This window comes from Cyprinus carpio, chromosome A24, assembly GCF_018340385.1.
Source record: "Cyprinus carpio isolate SPL01 chromosome A24, ASM1834038v1, whole genome shotgun sequence".
NCBI classification, from domain to species: Eukaryota; Metazoa; Chordata; class Actinopteri; order Cypriniformes; family Cyprinidae; genus Cyprinus; species Cyprinus carpio.
Window position 1 is genome coordinate 7461789 of NC_056595.1, and position 20654 is coordinate 7482442.

The following is a 20654-nucleotide window of genomic DNA, read 5'->3' on the forward strand; positions in this document are numbered from 1 at the left end:
CGGCTATAAAAATATTGATTTTAAGCCCATTCTATGTGCTGCTGTGTTAGGTTTATAGTTTGACATTTTCAATTTATGTTTCAAAAATGTAACATAAAAACACAATTTAATCATTTAATAAATTAACTGATTTAAAAATATGTATTAATGACCCCTAGGTTAAAGATTCTCTTAAAAGTACTTTGGTAAAAGCATTAAATGATTGAACTTGTTTGAGGATACTTTGGATCAGAATTGAGAATATGGCATAAGATGCATTTGGTAACAGTGTTATACATAAAATACAGCTAAATATAGTGTGTGGTAAATTAAAAAGTCCGCTATGAACTTATTTATTTATTGAGGTCTATATGATACTGTTGTAATTTTAAAACAAGAAATGACATTTTTATGTTAGATAATACTGTAAACATCCTAGAAATATTGTGTAAACAATTTTTTGTTTTGTTTTGTTTGTTAATAATGTAAATAACAATAACAACTATTTTCAGCTATGTTATTCAGTTATGTATCACACTTTCTCATACAATGTGGGCCATAATAATAATAATAATGAAAAAGAAAAAAAAAGAAACAAAGAAAATGAAAAAAATTCAAAGAGAATCTAAAAGCAATTCTTAAACATGACAAAGAGAAAGACATGGTGATAAACAATTACTTTAGTGCTGATCGTGCTCCTCCTGTGTTGGCTGGAAATTAAAAGTAAACTAAACCCTCCACAGTTAATTTCCTCCACATATCACTAGACCTACTAATAGTTTACAACAGAGAGAAGTTGTTTGTTAATGCATACTTTATCAGTCTGATGAAAAATAAATGTTATTTAATGTTGTTTGTTATTGTTTGCATTATAGGTCTGATGAAAAATAAATGATATATAAGCTATAGGTGAGATAGAAATGCTCTCTGTATGCACTCTATACAAAGCCTCTGTATCATGATTCATGATGTGCACAGTATTAGATATTAGAGATATTCAAGAAACACCCAACTATACTATTTAACTTAAGCCATAACTTCTGTCTATTGCTACTATAATAAATACAAGAATAATGGAGTATTTATCAGCATTTTATCTTTTGTAAGGAGTGTAAGGATTCTTTTTTTTAACTTGCCAACCCACAGGCAGGTCACCATTCAAAGGAAAACTAAAAACAATAAATGACCACAATTCAGTTCTATTCATTTATTTTATTTCTTTGGGTTTAATTGAAAGCATATCCAAAAACAAAAATAATTTTAATTTTAATTTAATTTAATTTTAATTTAAAGAATAAAAAGGTAGGAGTTTCAAAATAAGGAAGAACTTTGGTTTAAAGGCAGGACAAAGGTTGGTGGGCATTGTTTTCCCGTCATGAGAATAAGGAGAATTGGCAATAAAACAGATCATTATCAGTCACCAGAGAGGGAACAGAGACAGAGAAGCATCAGAAACCGAGAGTTTAAAGAGGCTAAATACATAATACTAAAGCTGTCATGTGTGAGCACTGTAACGCCAACAGGCTTGATGAATTATTTTGATAATTTACGGTTTTTGAATGCAGTGATTAGGAAATTCCAGTGTGATAAAAGTGCTGTTTACACTGACCACATACCAAGTTGATCATGGAAGGAGCTTTGACTTTAGTATTGCTGTGTGTGCTTTCTGCATGGGTAAGTCACTCTTATTCTATATACAACTGCTATTTGTGATTAACTTAGATTCCTGAATTGGGGTTCGAGACTGAAAACCTATAGCTGTACATGACAAAGACATTTCATTTTAAGGACAAAAACACCTGCGACTGAAACCAGTGAAATAAAGCAGTTCGAAGTCAAAGAATAGCTCTGTTGATAAAAACTTACATTGAATTCAAATGGAAACTACAAGTTATTCATGTAAATTTTCAAGTATATATACAGCAATTAATAACAAAAAACCAGCAAATAATACATTGAAAATTAAAGTATTAGTAGACTGTCTACTAACACTTTGTTTTAATGGTCCTCCAACAGACAATCTACTGATTAAAAGTAATTTTCCAACTCTACCAACCCTACCCAACAGTCTACAAATTTTCCAGTGAGAGTTAGTTTACATGTAGTTACAAAATAACCAGGCATGTAGTTGCAAAGTTACTTATAGTTAGTAGAATGTGTAAAGGTGATTATGGAAATAAAATGGGACTCATTTCATATTAATTGTCCTTAAATACTATACTTATGTTTAAATTAATCATTCGATACAGTGCACTTATTGTGTACATACATGTTTTTACACTGGACTTATATTTGGAAATATCATCCTCTAATTACACCTGTAATTAAAGGGATACTCCATCCCAAAATGAAAATTTTGTCATTATTCACTTACCCCGATGTCATTCCAAACCTGTAAAAGCTTAATTTGTCTTCGAAACACAATTTAAGATATTTTGGATGAAAACCCGGGAGGCTTGTGACTGTCCCATATGCTGCCAAATAAATAACAGTGTCAAGGTCCAGGAAAGTATGAAAAGCATCGTCAGAAGTTTAGTGCCATCATGATTCAACCGTAACATTATGAAGCGATGAGATACTTTTTGTACATGAAGAAACAAAAATAACGACTTTATTCAATTCCTCTCCTCTGTGATTCTGAGCAGTACGCATATATGTGAAGCGATGACCAAAGTTTGAAAAACATTATATTTTAATGTTTTTGAACGAAGTTTCTTCTGTCAACATAAAGAAATTATACTTTAAAGTATCATTTATGTGATGAATTTTTATCACAATTCCTCTAATATGATGATTCATTATCAAAAGTTCCTGCTTAATATTTTTTTCAGAACATGTGTAGGATACTAAATAGTAAATAATAATAATAAAAAAAAAAAAAGCTATGTTTTTAAACTATGATTTTGTCATAACAAGATACACTATGTACTGTAATTTGGGGTCAGTATTTTTTTTTCTTTCTTTTTTTTAAATAAAATCAATACTTTTATTGTGTTAAATTGATAAAAAAGTGATAGTAAAAGAAAATATATTATAGAATATATATAATTTTTTTTTATTTTGTATAAATGCATAACCTTTTATCATCAAATATATAGACAGCAGAAACTGTTTCCAACACTATAATAAATCAGAATATTAGAATGATTTCTATCAGTGTGATAGACTATGTTACATGTTGAAGGCTGGAGGAATGAAAATTCAGCTTTGCCACTATTTTTTTAGTATATAATCTATTATTTTAAGATTTGTAATAATATTTCACAATATTACTGTTTTTTTCTGTATTTTTTCAAATAATGCAGGTGATGAGCAGGGAAACTTCTTTCAAAAAACATAAAAAATAGTATGACAAACTTTTGGTCTGTACTGTATATATATATATATATATATAGTATATATATATAGTCATTTAAAAATAGCCACTATATAATATAATCTGACTTTTTTTTTTTTTTAAATGGTGTGGGAGATGACAGTTCTGTGGATTCAGATTTTATATTTATGGATCTAATGTTTCACTGAAATACCATCCCAATGTTCCAGTCCAAAGTCCTGCAGATAAGTTATCATGAGTTATTGTGAGTTATAATAAGAACTTACTGTAATTGGTATGACATTCTAATCATCTTTTAAATAAAATATACCTTAAGCACACAAAGAATTAAAAATAAATAAATTCAAGTTGCATAGTATATTTTCTATTGTTGGCCCTTCTGTAACAGGCTGTTGGATAGTGAAGTCAATGTCAACTTTTTCAATAGTTTTTTAAAAAGCATCCCAGTATGCAAGTCATGAAGCTGGAAGATTCATAAAGAGAATAACTAAGTTTGGGAATCGAGGCTGCTTTGAAGAAGCTAAATAATTTTGAGGACACTTTCTCTGTCCCCGTAAAAACAAAAGGCTTAAAAAACATAAAAAAGGGGTTTTATGAAATTGCCATAGTTTTCTGTAAGAGAATAGTAATAGAAAATAGTAATACTACGTATATTGAATGAGAACAAGTGACTAAACCCTGGGGGTGCTGGATGACAATTTTCCCAGCCTCACTAGCAGCTACCTGTCTGTTAGGTAGCTGGTGATCCACTGACAGATGGATGTGGGCACGGAGAGTTAATTTGGGCAGGAGGAGGTTTGGGATGATAGTGTTAAAAGCCGAGCTCAAGTCCACAAACAGGATCCTCACATAAGTCCTTGGTCTGTCTAGATGTTGCAGGATGTAATGCAGTCCCATGTTGACTGTATCATCCACAGACCTGTCTTTCAAATGATTTCATGGCAACAGACATTAGAGCCACAGGTCTGTAGTCATTAAGTCCAGTAATTTTGGGTTTCTTTGGGATGGGGATGATGGTGGAGCATTTAAAGCATGAGGGGACTTCGCACAGCTCCAGTGATCTGTTGAAGATCTGTGTGAAGATGGGGGCCAGCTGGTCAGCACAGATTTTCAGACAGGCTAGTGTCATACCATCTGGACCTGGTGCCTTTCCTCTATTGTTCTTTTTGAAGACCTGATGCACATCATCTTCACAGATCTGGAGTGCCTTGTGGGGGGTGGGGGGTTTGCAGGAGGTGTGAATGGTGTTTTTTCAAACCTGCAATAAAACTCGTTCAGGTCATCTGCCAGTTGTTGATTCTCCACAGTGCTGGGGGATGGTGTCTTGTAATAGGTGATGTCTTTCAGACATTTTCACACTGAAGCAGGATCACTGGAAAATAATTGGTTCTTTAGCTTTTCAGAGTAATTCCTCTTTGCCACTCTGATCTCCTTTTCCAGTGTGTATTTGGTCTGTTTATACAAGAATCTGTCCCCATTCCTGCAAGCATCTTCTTTGGCCTGACGGAGCTGTCTGAGTTTTGCAGTGAACCATGGTTTGTCAACAGATATAAGATGTCACAGTCTCTGTGAGCTCGTCCAGATCAGTGGATGCAGCTTCAAAAACACTCCAATCAGAGAGGTCAAAACAAGCTTGTAAATCCTGCTCTGCTTCATTAGCCCGTCTTTTTACCCCCAGGGCATCCAAGATGTAGGTGACTTTGTTTCTTCAGTAGAACACAAATTATGATTTTTTCATAAAAAAAAACTGTTTCACACTTTTTACACACCCCTTTGCACACACACGTTTTCGGTTGTGTGTATGCACGACATGGTCCAGTGACGAGGATTGTTTGCGTTTTCGGTTGTGTAGTAGCGTGAACATGAATGGCTTAGAGACATTTCTGAGTCTAAATGCAGTGTGTTGAATTTTAACACAGTCAGTGTATAAACGAGGATTGTCTTTTCAATGTTCCCATATAAACATGGAAAAAGTGTGTCTTCAGTGTCCTTTTACACTTGTGTCTGTAATATGTAGAAAATAATATCATAGTATAATGACATAAATGACTAAACTTTGGATGGTTGCACTTTATGTTTTAAAAAGTTTCATCATGCAAGCCTGTTGTTCTCACCAAAGGACAATAACTGTACTTGAAGATAATAAGCATTCACTAGTCATCATAGATTATCTTTATAGGTTTGTCATTCTCTGTATACAGGACAGGCCTTGAAAAATTGGAAAGAGCATTTTTACATGTTAATCCTTTGCAATTTTTTTTTGTCAAAATAATTTCACCATCTAGAAAAGTTTCTAGTTGTGTCTGTAATCAGCAGTTGACATAAATGAACTATGGTCTTGGATTTGGCTGTAAAGATGATAAATCACAGTTATCTTTATAGTTGTCATTCTGATCGTCCTTAGCTGTTTTTTTTTTTTTTTGACATTCTACTGAAAATTATAAGCAAGACAAATTCTACTAATTATAAGTAGCTTTGCAACTACATCTCAACTAACTCTCATTAGTGTATTAGTAGACTGTAGGGTTAGGTTTAGCGTTAGTAGAATACGCTGACATGTACTTGTAAAGTCACTTATAGTCAATAGAATGTCTGTTGGGGGACTATCAAAATAAAGTGTTAGGAGATAATAAGTAGTCAGTCAATAATGTCTAATGTGGACTATCAGGATAAAGTGTTACTGATAACTCAATTGTAGTACACTAAATGTAAAGAAAGATTCATTTTGTGACTTTTTACTGTTCACTCACTGACCACAGATTTCTGGAATTTCTGAATTAATGTAGACTGTAGATCCAGTGACAGTTCTACATGCAAGCCTCAGTGACTTAATCCAAAGTCCCTTTTAAGGTTCAAGTTCAAGTTTATTTATAAAGCACATAAAAAATAAAAAAAGGGTTGTACCAAAGTGCTGTACAATTTATAAACAATTAAAATAATATTAAAAGCAACAAATAAAAAACTCATAAGATAAAAGCATACAAATAAAAGCATGTAAAATAAACCAAAAACAACTTTATAACCTAATATTCTCAGGCAACACCATAGGCTAAAGAAAATAGATGAGTCTTCAATCTAGATTTAAAAGTGTCCGATGTGGGCAAGGATCTCACAGCAACTGGAAGTGCATTCAACTGTTTAGGAGCCACAACTGCTGAAGCTCGGTGTCACGTCACACTGTTCAGGGAACATGCTGCAGTCACGAGGAAACATTTAACAGTCTTTAATCAAGGAAACACTGGGAATCATCCACAACAGGAGCTTGAGCAACACATGTAGACAACAAGCAGACCCAACAGAGACAGACTGCACAGATGAAGTCTTAAATACAGGGGATGATTGGGGAAACACAGGTGCATGGGATGACTAATCAAACTAATAAGACAGAACGAGGAGAGGAACAAGACCAAATAAGGAAACACAGCAAGGAATTTGAAAAACAGCTTCAAAAGTCTGACACTTGGTCACCCTTAGTCTTTAAATGGGATCGGGGAACAGAAAGAAGCAATTGGTTACAAGAGTGGAGAGATCTTGACACAGAATATGGTTTAAGGAGATTAGCAATATACTGAGTTGCTAGCCCATGCAGAGCTTTATAAACAAACAGCAAAACATTAAAAACAACTCTGTATCTAAATGGTAACCAATGCAAGGAAGAAAGAACAGGAGTAATGTGCTCTCTCTTCCTAGTGCATGTCAAAAGTCTAACTGCCTCGTTTTGGACCAACTGCAAACGATGTATAAAGGAATGAGATAAACCCATATATTGAATTGCAGTAATCAAGTCGGGATGTAATAAGTGCATGGATCACTACTTCTAGGTCCTTCTTTGAGAGGAACTGTTTTAATTTGGCGATGGAGCGAAGATGAAAGAAGCTTCCTTTGACGACAGAATTTATCTGCTTGTTAAATAATAAATCATAATCAAAGACAACACCTAGGTTCTTGACTCTGTTGTGCAGTGTTAAAGACAGGGAACCTAATTGGTTTCCAGTATTAGCAACACATAATGAAGATCCAAAAGCAATGACCTCAGTTTTGTCTTCATTTAACTTTAGGAAGTTTTCTGACAACCACGTTTTACTTCACCTTTAGACTTGACAGGAAGATAAAATTGTGTATCGTCACCATAACAGTGATAAGAGACATCATATTTCTGAAAGATAGAGCCAAGAGGAAGCATGTATAAAGAAAAAAGCAGAAGACTCAAAATGGAATCTTGTGGGACACCACATGTGATCAATGTTGAGGATGAATTATGCTTACCCATATTAACTGAGAATGTACGACCTTCAAGATATGAGGAGAACCGGCTTAATGCAACCCCTTGAAAGCTGACCACTCTCTCTAGATGATTTAATAAAATGGAGTGATCTATTGTGTGAAATGCTGCACTGAGATCTAAAAAAACTAAGATGACCCCGTCTCCAGAATCCAAGCAGCACAGGATATCATTCATTACCTTTAGCAAAGCAGTCTCTGTACTATGAAAAGCCCTAAATCCCGACTGAAATTTATCAAGCATTTTACAGTCAGTAAGATAAGAAGAAAGCTGTAAATAAATTACCTAAATAAAAATTAAGTTTATCTTTATTCCACTTACACTCTGCTTTCCTGTATTGCCATGTAATAGAGCGGGTATGATCATTTAGCCAAGGCTGGATATCTGTCTTTTTTCTAGACCTCAATGATTTGAGTGGAGCTACCTGGTCCAGAATATCAGCACAAGTTGTATTAAATACTTCCGTCAACTGTGATGAATCCATAGTACTAGGTAACACATCTGTATTTTGAGAGAGATATGTGGAAGTGTAAAACCTCTTCAAATTGCATAACTGTAGAAGAAGTAATAACACAAGTAAAAGGCAGACTCTATCGGGGAGGACGGATAGGATGTGGCAGTAGAGATTCAAATAAAACAAAACTATGATCAGAACATCCAGATTCTAACACCTCAAGATTGCTCACGTGAAAACCAGAAGTTAACACCAGATCAAGCGTATGACCGTTTATATGAGTAGTACCTGTAACTACAGTAGCTGTGTCAAATTAAAGGAATCCACCATACACAAAAATTCCTTGAATAAAGGTTTGTGTTTTACAGCAAATATAAATATTGAAATCTCCCAGGATTGACAAAACTCTGAGAATTCACAGATGAATTCCTTATTATATTAAGGTGGTTTATAGATGAGTGCACAAAGTATGGGACAAGTTTTAACATTAGCTGCACTTCAAAGGTTGTAAAGGCGTCAATAGGCAATGAAAATGGTTCCTAAACACAGTAGCTAAACCACCACCAAGTCCAACAGACCTTGGAGTACTAAGGTACAGTCTGCTGGAGTTAGTTCTCCTAGCAGGATGGCAACAATTTGCCAGGTCTCTGTCAAAAATAAAAAAGTCCAAGTCCCTGGAATTAAAGTCAGTTTACTAGTCAGGTGTACAAGACCAACTCCTATCTACGAAAAACAAAATCTCAAAAACCTCAATTTTACAAATTTAAAAATCAGCAATGAACCGTCTATCAAATGTAGTTTCTTGTGCTCAAACACCACAAAAAAAAAAAAAAAAAAAAAAAAAAAAAAAAAAATAATATATATATATATATATATATATATAGGTGGGTCCAGCCAATGTGCATGTGCAATGTAGCCTATGGAAAATGGTGTTATAAAACAAATTGGACATAATATAATTTCCTTCACTTGATAACGGTTAATTAATAAATGAATAACCAAACCTCATTCTTTTGTAATAACTGAAATATTTGGACTTTTTTATATTTTAATATGTATTTATATTGAATATAATTGTGAATACATTTAGGGTACGTGCAGATGTGTGATGTATATGCTAAGCTATCATGCTTAGACAAGCTCAGTGCCGATTCGTTTTCTGCAAATTCTTTTGCATGAGAGCTTGCAAAGGATTGTGGGTTATTGGCAGATACAAAGGATACACTTGATGGATCCTTTAAAAAATGCTGAATGAAGGACACTAATCGAAGGCTGCTTTTTTAAGGATCATTCAAATTGAAATGAAGACATAGAAGCCAAGATATGTAGCCTTACTAAGATGTAACGTTTCAGATTAAGGAGCAATCCATATTAGTAATCCTCCGTATTGTTTATTTATAAAATAAGATATACAGTAATATGCAGTCTTTGATTAAACTTGGCAGCTAGTGCAGAGATTCACAACAAGGTGTAATATGGGTTCATTGAAGACTGACAGATGTTTGATTGCACATGATGAAGGATGGCTTAAGAGCTTTACAGTAGTAACAAAAGCCTGGGAAAAGACTTTTGCAGCATGCTAAGATAAGATGGAAGTTTTTTTTTAGAGCAAATCTGTATGAATGAGTGATTTTTGCAATATCTTTAAAATTCAGCTAGTCGTCAAACATATCTGTTGTGATTGTTATGGAGTCCAGCTGTTTTATAGAACATTTCATAATTTAAATTAATGCAATTTCTTCCCTCAGGCACAAATCCCTGATGTTAAGAATGTTTCAGTAATTAGTCGAACAAAATTTGAATTAACATTTCAATGGGAAGTTGAAAGCAACAGTTACAATTATAGTCTGATGATACATGGCAAAGAGGAGTTGGAGATCATCCCATCAGAAACTGATTCTTCAGTAAATATAACAGTCCAATCTCTGTCTCCTGGGACTAATTACTCTTTCACACTCTACACTGTGTTTAAGAACGAGACGAGCAAAGGATTTAACTTCACTGATGTAACTGGTAAGTGAGTATTTGAGGTTTAACCAAATATATATATATAATTTTATTTTATTTATTTATTTTCTAAAGAAACTTGTAGAGCAACTTAATTTTGGCAAAATAAGTTTCAAATTCCTCTTACATTAAAATTAAATTGTTAATTGTTGGCTAGGTGAAATTAATTAATGATCTTTCTCAAAATCTAGTATGTTCTACACAATTTCATTGAAGTTGACTAATTGCAAACAGCAAGCAGAACTAACTAAAACCTGCAATAAGGCCTCAAATTTATTTATTTACAGTACAAGTATTTTAACACTAATGCACATACAAACGTATGAGAACATTTTTGGGTTTACTTTTGTGGGATATAATGTTAAAATACCAAGTAATAAAAAAAGTTTACCTTTAGAACATAATGACAACAACCACAATAACACTATAATAATGCAGGTAGTACGATGGAAAGCCACATGATAAATAAAAAATTAATCACAAGTAGCCTTTCCACAAGTCAAGGCAAATACAAATAAAACAGTGTGACACACAACGCTAAAATAATCCATTAAACATTAACACGTTAACACAAGATGTAACATTTAACTATGATGTGCATAACTGATAACAACCATAAGAAGAAATGTAATTATTCAAATGAAATATAAAGTGTCACACAGGAAATTCTGGAAAAGCCAATTAACAGTTGTCCACCATTAATTATTAGTTGTTGTTGTTGTTGTGTTTTTTTTTTTGTTTGTTTGTTTGTTTTTTTTACTTAAAAAAGTACTTGTATGGTCTTGTAGATAGAATTTCACATTAAATGTTATGGTCATTTATAAATTGGACTTATTCTACTTATGTTACCGTGCATAGTCCTCCAGTATCCAGTATAAACAAGTAGCATACAGAAGTGTTAGTTCAAACATCTAGTTTATCACATTACCTACAAACATGATCCATTAACAATTCACAAACCCAAAGTGGCTGTATTTTTGACTGTGCTATTTAATATGTGCAGCCTTTCTTTAAAATAAGTGTAGCTTTCTTGATATTTTTCTAATGCAAAGACATTCAGACATTTGTAGATTTACAACTACTTTTTTGGAGAACTGCACATTAACTGGTCAGTCTCTGAAGGAACTGAATGGCAGATGAATTAATGTACAAGTGAATAGTAGAAGGAGCTATGGAAATAAAATTTCTGTTTCTTTTTCTTTAGTTCCATCTGATGTTGACAGTGTTTTGGTCATCACACGGAAAGAGACTGAGATAAAATTACAGTGGAATCAAGTCAACAACAGCAATGATTACAGTTATAAGCTGAAATACAGGAACAACGAAACTTCAATACCTGCATTACCTAATGATTATACAGTGGAATATACCGTCCTGTTTCTGAATCCTGGGACTGAATACTTCTTTACGCTCTACACTGTGTTTAATAATGTAATAAGCAGTGGATACAACTTCTCCAATGTAACCAGTAAGTACATCATTTTAGTCAACCTACAGGGACAAATGCTGCTGATTTAGGTTGAGGGTGTCACATCTGCTGTTGTGCTGAATTTTTGTCCTATTCTGTCAGAGGTCTGTCACACCTACCAATTAAGAAAGAAAGAGGTGTGAAAGACAAAACAACTGCCTCTGACATTTCTCTCCAACTTCTGTTCATGTGCAGGAATAAGAACAGAACCACAGCGGAAATTCTAATTGAATTAGGATGCAATTCACTGTATACAGTGTATACCCCTAATGGATTTTTACTTGCCCACCAAATATTTTCACTGGTCCCACAACAAAAACTGATAAACTTCTATTGTTTTAGTAACTGTTGGATTAAGATTTCAGAATCAGCTGAATTCACAAAAACAGTGTAAATACACTAAGAAGTTCGTAAATTTTTCCATGGTAGTGCAGCACTGGCCCAAAAACTGTCACAAACCTGGCAGTTGGTGTCATAGAGTTAACAGGTCCATTACTGCACTTACTCCCTCTGATATCTAATAACTGCTGTATTGGCAAGCTCCTTTTATAACACATATCTCACTATATCTGCATTTGTTTCAGTGCCATCTAATGTGAATGAAAATGTGAATGCGAAGCTCAATGACACCGACATAATCTTACAATGGAATGTTGTACCAAACATAGACAACAATAATTACAACTATACTCTTGAAAACAGAGATGGACCGGTGAATTGCACTGATTACACTGCAGAAAGAAATGAGGTAACATGTCATATATCAGATTTGATTCCTGGAACAAATTACAGCTTCACTCTGTACACAGAGTTTGCTGATCTGAGAAGTACTGGATTCAACTTCTACCAAATAACGAGTAAGTGGCTTTCATTTTTTTATTAATATTCTTTAGATTATATTAATAATTGATCACATAGCAGGACTGTGCAAAAGTCAGAATGTAAGAATCAGCGTGCTTTCAATTCACATGTTGGCATTCGAATTGGTTACAACACACAGGATGCTGAACTGAAATAACTGAGAGAAATATACTGAATTGCAGTAAAAAATAAAAAATAAAAAACTTCAACACAGAGGGATTATATTAGTCCAACACAAGAACATAATTTCTTATTACCAAATGTTTTTTTTCTTCTACTGATTAAACATAATTCTCTAAGTTTAAAACAGATTTTAATTTAGCAAACACAGCACCACAAAATGACTACCATATTATTTATAACTTAATATAAGGCAACTTCTTTGGAAGGTAATGGGTTAAGGTTAGGCGAGGGTTAGTATAGTTATTATACATTATATTAGTACATACTGTACATATAGAACAGGACTTTAAAATAAAGTACTACTCATGATCTAGTTCAGTAAAGCAAATTTCTTTAGATGACACTGCTTGATGACACATTCTGTAGCTGGCACTGTGAAAAATGTTGAATGACATTATTTCAAATTTTGACAGCATTCTTTCAGCTGAATTGAATTGGTTTGAATTGAATTGTAAAATACAATTCAAATTGGTATTACAGTTTTTCTTCTTATTTTGTCTCAGTTCAAATTCACATTGAATTGAAATGAATTATCAACTCAATTCTGATTGGTGTACAACCCTGCTACATACCGTATCTCAATGATGAATTTATGAAGAATGTGCTGCAGTATTTGCATTAATTACTAACAGTTCTTGTTGAAAATGAATCTCTCTTTACAGCTCTATCCGACATAACTGGAGTTACAGTCAGTCGGTCACAGACGGATTTGACTATCTCATGGTATAAGTTATACAATAATGACATCTACAACTACACCTTGGAAAGCCATGGAGAGAAGAGTGAGACAAATTTCACTGGATCTACTGAGGATGATAAGTTCACACATACTTACTCATCTCTCACACCAGGGAATGAATACAGTTTTAGTCTCTTCACTGTGGTGAACAATGTCAGAAGTACAGGATACAGCTTTAAGAATGTCACTAGTAAGTTTTGATAACATTATTTTGATTCAGCTACGTATTTAAAAAGCATATGTATGAGATTTAATTGCGTTTTGACAGATTGCTAGTCATGGTAAAAAAAATAAATAAATAAATACTTGTGTGGTTTTGAATGCTTGAAATCTATAAACAATATTTTGGTTAGGTTCCATTTGTTAACTACATTAGTTAAAAAGAACTAACAGTGAAACATACTTTTAAGGTATTTATTAGTCTTAGTTTAATTAGTTTAATGCTAATACATATTTAATATCAAAAGTGTTAATATTATTTAATTGATTGACTATAACTATATAACTTAACTAACATGAAGTTGTATTTTTTAACATTTAACATTAACAAAGATTTATAAATACTGTAACAAATGTATTGCTTATTGTATTAACTAATGTTAACTAAAGTGTTTCCAATATTTTTAGCACATTTGGTAAAAAATATTCTAAAAAAAAAAATAATAATAATCCACAGCATAATCAACTAAACATATGTTTTAAATCCAAGTTGGGGCCAAGATCAGATCCAGACCAGGAAGTTAAAGTCTGTTTACACTTTATTGTAAGGTGTTGTTTTAACAGTCTAATTATACATTTAAAAACTAAGTGATATTAATTAACAATGTTTATTTACTATAAAGCTAGGGTAAGGATTAGGGTTTGATTTTGGGGTTACTTGTATCTAATTGTGCATAATTTACTGTAATTACTATTGTAAATACAACGTGTAACAACTACGCTGGAAAATATAGTGTCACCTAAAGTCCTGTATCACGTATGTCAAGATTAAGGCCCCAAGTTTGAAATTGACTTTCATATGTTCTTATATTTTCTGCAGCTCTTAACTGTGCGTCCTTTAACTGGATAGTTACCAACTCATCAATAGTGGCTGCAGTGAATGGTAGCACATATGTGACAGCTCAAAACAGCACCGGAAGTGGTACAAATGGCAATGTAGATGGCAACGGGGTGAATCTGCAAGACCTATATCCTGGAGAAAGCTACACTGTTTCACTGTTTTATGACTTAGAGTCAGAGAAGCTGCCACAGTGCTCACACCACTTGACGTTATGTGAGTTTACATGCTCTCTTTTGACTGTGGCCACTGAGAAGCTGATACTCAATATAATTACTTTGTTTTATTTTTGTCCTTCTGCTTCTCTCTCAAACTAGTTCCAAATAGTGTACCTAACCTCAGCTGTAAATATCATTCTGGAGGGTATGGTCTGGTTGTAATTTGGGATCCTCCATATGGAGTTGTGAACATGGTGCAGATAGATGTTGGCAAACAAAGTTTCAACCAATCACATAGTTCAGAAAACCCACAAAAGGTAGAGGTAGAAGGCCTGCAAGCTGCCCAGTGGTACAAAGTGACAGCAACATCATTCTCTGGAGCCATGAGGAGTCACACAGTATCAGTCAACTGCCAAACAGATCCAGCAGGTAAAATAATGTCTAGATATCTGTAATAAAAGATCCAGGACTATTCCAAGTTAATCACAACTTAAAGCAATAATAAATCTTAATTGTAAAATGATATTTGTGTTTTTTTTTCTAATTTTTGTTTTTTTAAAACTGTATGAACCCTGCTTCACTCATGAGCTGTCATGGAAAAACCAAGGAGAGCTTTGATGGATAAGATGCCTGTTCTGCACACAATTGCTATTATGTGACTTCAGAGGACTTGCAATATGGCAAGTCATTTGGACAATGCAACAAGTCATATGGACCACTTTTACAATGTTTTTTTTTTTTTCACTGAAATATAGGTTTTCCTCCCATCTCATCAAACATTACTCATTACTCATCAGCAGCCATTACTCATTACTGTCACATCATTCTAATATACTGATATCGGTGCTCAATTATGATCCATTTTTATTGGTACTCAATTATTAATAATGTTTATTATTATTATCAGTGTTGAGAACCATTTTTGCTGCTTATTATTTTTGTGGAAGCCCTGATATTATTTTTCCAGGATAATTTTTTTTAACAGAAAAGTCAAACAACAGCATTTGTAATATTATTTTTGTGGAAGCCCTGATATTATTTTTAAAGGATTTGTTTTCATCACTGATAATAATGTAACCATTACAACAATGATGAATGTTTCTTGAGCAGCAAATTAGCATATTAAAATAGATTTCTGAGGGATCATGTGACACTGAAGACTGGAGTAGTAATACTGAAAATTAAGCTTTGCATCACAGGAATAAATGACATTTTAAAATACTTTAAAATAGGAAACAGTTATTTTCAATTTAAATTCTATTTCACAATATTATTGTTTTTATTGTATTTTAGTCTAAATAAATAGCTTTGGTGAGCATAAGAGATCTCTTTTAAAAATATTAAAATATTGTAATTATTCCAAACTTTTGACCAGTTGTGTGTAAAGTGTTTTACAACCGCATCAAGTGTGGTTCAGCAAAATAAAGGACAGTAATTACCTATTTTATCTTTTTTTTTTTTAAATATATATATATATATATATATATATATATTTTTATATATACAACTTGAAATGTTAAAGAGCACATTAAATACCTGCAATATTAACAGTAATCAATATTATTAAATGTTACAGTATTCATGATACCAAGAAGTCAGTCCACTTCATGACATAATGTGATGGCAGTGCTAAGAAAGTTTCCTTGGTAATATTCATTATTTAACAATGACTGATGATAAGCTGCCATGAGTGAAACATCCTCACAAATTTATATTTGCGCTAGAGGTAATATTTATTACTGCAGGAGTTGATTTTGTACAGTATCACAAAGCCTAGAGGCCTGTGGTGGGTACCAGAAAATACTGGAAATTGTTTCTTGGTCCTCTGCATTTTATCATTCTGATGATGTTCCCATATCTCAAAATGTCTGCATTTAAACCCCTATTGGCTTCAGCTACATAAAGCTTAACCTTGTATTTATTTATATTAGTTGAACATTGCATTGACATGTACAGTGTTTGTTTCTTTTTTCTTTTTTTGCAGGTGTTATAGCAGGTGTTCTTGTGTTTTTCCTCTTGATCATCATTATTTGTGTTGCTGTCTTTGTATGGCACCGCTATGGTTCTGCAAAGCGTAATAAGTAAGATTTTTATTTATTTATTTATTGTCTAGGATTATGGGTTTCTTTCATAATATAATGCAATATAAGATGTATTGGTTTTTTTTTTTTATATCTAATGTCTTTTCTCATCTTTAGAATGCCCAAACCAGCTGTGGAGTCAAAAGTACATAATGAAAACTACAAGAATTTGTGAGTCCATTATATGAGAAAATTTGAAAATAAAGTGGCCCAAAGCATTTAGAAGTTCACCTAGAAATTTCTCCCCTATGTCATTTCCAAACCTGTGTGGAACATAAGAAATATAAGATATAGTTAGTTATTTTGAGAAATTTCTCGGGTTTTTTCTTTGTTTATTTTTATTGAGGTCAGTGATCACAAAAACTGTTTGGTTAACCAACATTCTTCATAATATATTCTGTTGTATTCTTCATAAGAAAGAAAAACATACAGGTTTGAAATAATGTGAGGGTGAGTAAACAATGATAATTTTCAGTTTCAGGTGAACTTTAGGCGAAACTGCATGTGTGATTAGATATAAAAATGTGAAAGTGTGCCGTATTTTTTATATAAAAATGCACTTGCTTTGTCATTCAGACATTTTTTTTTAGGTGTGCCAAAAGTGTCTACATATTTTGGGGGCTGCTGTATATGATGTCATTTTAGTGACTTAAATATAACCATAAACAAATGCGAAATGTTTTTCAGACTGATTCCCTCGGATAAATTTCCTGAATATTTTCAAAACATGAGTCGTGATGACAACAGAGGTTTCAGTGAGGAATATGAGGTAGGATTTATCAAATATGAAATTACATTTTGATATATTTTTATCTCTGTCTGAATTTTGAGTGGCATTAAAACAGAACGAGGCCTAGTTGGGACTGTCGCAAAGTATTTCAACACTGAAAATGCCAACCTGCTTTTATGTTAGAATCATCAAGTTAAGTCTCGATATTCAGAGCGTTTGTTGAGTATGTTTTTACTGAATATGTTTTAACAGGACTTGAGTTCAGTGGGTATAAAACAGTCCACTGTTGCAGCTCTTATGCCCGAAAACAAGGACAAAAACCGATTTACCAATGTTTTAGCCTGTGAGTGTTCACACACACACACACACACACACACACACACACACACACACACACACACACACACACACACACACACACACACACACACACACACAGAGGTTTGTGTGGGATTTTCCATAGATGTAATGGTTATACTGTAATCTCCTTACCCTAATCCTGCCCCTAAATATGGACTCTTAAAAAACTTTTCAGCATTTTTAGATTTTCAAAAAACTTGGTATTACTATTCTTGTGGGGACATATGGTCCCCATAATGCTGAGAATACCAGGACCACACACACACACGCACACACACACAGAGGTGCACCCACGTGCGCACACACATTACTGCACAGTGACTGTCTAAAAATTTAATTTTATCCTCCTCTCTCTGTCGTTAAGATGACTCCTCTAGAGTGCATCTCACCACAAATGATGAGAGTGATTCTGATTATATCAATGCTAACTACATGCCTGTAAGTACATTAAATAGTACTTAATTCATTACACAAGGCATTACCTTGCTTGTATCTCCAGAGAAAATGCTCCTGGTGGATTGACATTTGATTATTGTTTATTGGCATATCAGGGCTACGGCAATGCAAGCAGACAGTATATCGCTGCTCAAGGTCCACTGCCATCAACTGTCAATGACTTCTGGAAAATGGTTTGGGAGAAAAGGTCACAGGTCATCGTCATGGTAACCAACTGTACTGAGGGTGGAAGGGTAAGGCAATGTTTAGAATAGAATACTGCTTACTGTTGTATGAAGTGTTTACTGACTTCCATTTGTTTAAACACTATATGGAACTATACATTATGTAGTGATGTACAGTATGAAACGTATAATGTACAGTATTATGCTACATTATTCTTGCATGATGTTTCAGGGCTGAAAATTTTTTTTTTTTTAACTTTTCCAGGTCAAGTGTGAGCAATACTGGCCAATGGACTACACGCCGTGTCTCTATGGACAGCTGCTTGTCACAGTAAAATCGGAGGATAAATTTCCAAGTTGGACTCTGCGAGAATTTAATGTCAAAAATGTGAGCTGAGATATTTCTATCCCTCCGTTTCAAAAATAGTTTTTAGTTGTTGTTTTTCTTGACTGTGTGTAGGTGCTACACACAGTCAGAAACAGCACAAGCTTTGACAGACTTTATAACATTTTACTCTTATGATCAGTTCATCTGATGTTCAGGAATGTATTCTGGTATGTATGAATTCTGCTTTCTCATAATTGTTCACTTTGACTGGATGGGCCAAATTACTGTTCACCAAATAGGCATCACTGATGTGAACTTGTCAATGTTCAGAAGTTATTTTGCAGCTTACATAAATATATATATATATATATTTGTGTTATGATATATATATTATTATTATTATTATTATTATTATATATATATATATTATTATATATACTCATTTCAAAGGATCCTTATTCCTCCTGATATGAGTAATTTAACTTGAATATGAATATATTAACACATTACTGGTCAGATAAGCATAAGACATAATTATGTCATAGATAAGACAATCTATTTCTGTCTATTTTTGCATATAACAGAAAACCACCTCTGAGACACGAACAGTGAGGCACTTTCAATTCATAGCATGGCCGGATCATGGCGTGCCCACTGGCACAGAGGAGCTGATCCAATTCAGAGGACTCATCCGTCAGCAAGTAGAGAGCTCTTTCTCTGCAGGGCCAACAATTGTACACTGCAGGTGACCACTGCTCACTTTGAAAACCACCTCAAACATTAACTTAACATGAGTAATGACAATCAGTCAACTGGTCAAAGCTGACAGCAAAGCAATGTGAAGAGTGAGCATTAATAAATAATTACATTGACTTAATAAATAAAGCAGAGTTTTAATCCTTCTGTATTTGTCTCCATCTCTGTACTCAAGTGCCGGAGTGGGCCGGACAGGTACCCTGATTGCGCTGGATGTTCTGCTGCAGCAACTGGACAAAGAGAAGGCAGTGGGAATTTCAGCATTTGTCCAGCAAATGAGACTCAGCCGCCCACTAATGGTGCAAACTGAGGTAAAACTGTTTCAATCCATTATTTTAAAAAAAAAACTTTATTGTAAAAGGTTTATTGGCAGTTTAGCATAGAATTGGGTACTCAGTGTTGTTATTATTATTGTGGTGATTATTTTGATGATGAATATCATCAAAATATTTGTGTTATTGCTAACCTAACTAAGCAACATGAAATGAAAACACTACAATTTTTAGCCTATAACTAATAGCAATAAAACAAAGACTTTTTTATTTATTTATTTTTTTTCATTATTCCATATATACATACAGTGATATTACTAGTTCTACAATTAAATGTTAAGACTTGACAGCAGCTTCCAGAATTAATAGCAAAGTACGATAACATGTAGTAAACATATTTAACAGCACTTGCTATCAGCAAGTTCTCAAGGAATGCTTATTTTCAGTTCAAAGGACATTTCAAAAACTCTTTGGTCAAACAGGATGGCATCTGCATTTTTATGATTACTACATATTATTTAATTCCAGGCAATAATTTTATCACTCAGAAATAAGGAAATGCATATTCCGGGCAGACACTCTTTACTTTCATTTGTTTTATGCTTATCTCTCTGTCTCTTACAGTCTCAGTATGTGTTCCTGCACCAGTGCATCATGGATACTCTACAACCCAAAGTTGTGCCTAAGTCAGATCCTCTCTATGAAAACTCAGACATGATTTATGTCAACGCAATAGCATTAAGAGAATATGAAAAACAAAGTTAAATATGAGCAGAAATATAAGCCATATCATATGATCCAATAACCCATTTTAAATTCACAGCCTTCTATAAATAAACACAGATTATACGGGTATTTTATATATATACTTTTCTGCTAACAAGACTGAAAGATACTGGCCATGGTATTTTGAGAAGTAGCTATAAAGCATTAAAAGTTTACAATTTAAACTACATAGCTGTATATGGAGGCATGTTTTTAT

At 33.4% G+C, this 20654-nt stretch overlaps 1 protein-coding gene across 1 annotated transcript; it reads left to right on the forward strand.

Moving 5' to 3' along the window:
- Positions 1 to 1384: 1384 nt before the first annotated feature.
- On the forward strand, positions 1385 to 20550 carry LOC109049304 (receptor-type tyrosine-protein phosphatase H-like). Its single transcript, XM_042714135.1, has 17 exons — positions 1385 to 1653; positions 9801 to 10065; positions 11264 to 11527; positions 12112 to 12384; positions 13234 to 13500; positions 14350 to 14583; positions 14685 to 14954; positions 16510 to 16606; positions 16724 to 16777; positions 17294 to 17375; positions 17589 to 17679; positions 18061 to 18134; positions 18248 to 18385; positions 18582 to 18704; positions 19229 to 19389; positions 19576 to 19711; positions 20297 to 20550. The coding sequence occupies exons 1-17, from the start codon at positions 1606 to 1608 to the stop codon at positions 20435 to 20437; spliced, it is 2718 nt and encodes a 905-aa protein (XP_042570069.1). The 5' UTR covers positions 1385 to 1605; the 3' UTR covers positions 20438 to 20550.
- The last annotated feature ends 104 nt before the right edge of the window (positions 20551 to 20654 follow it).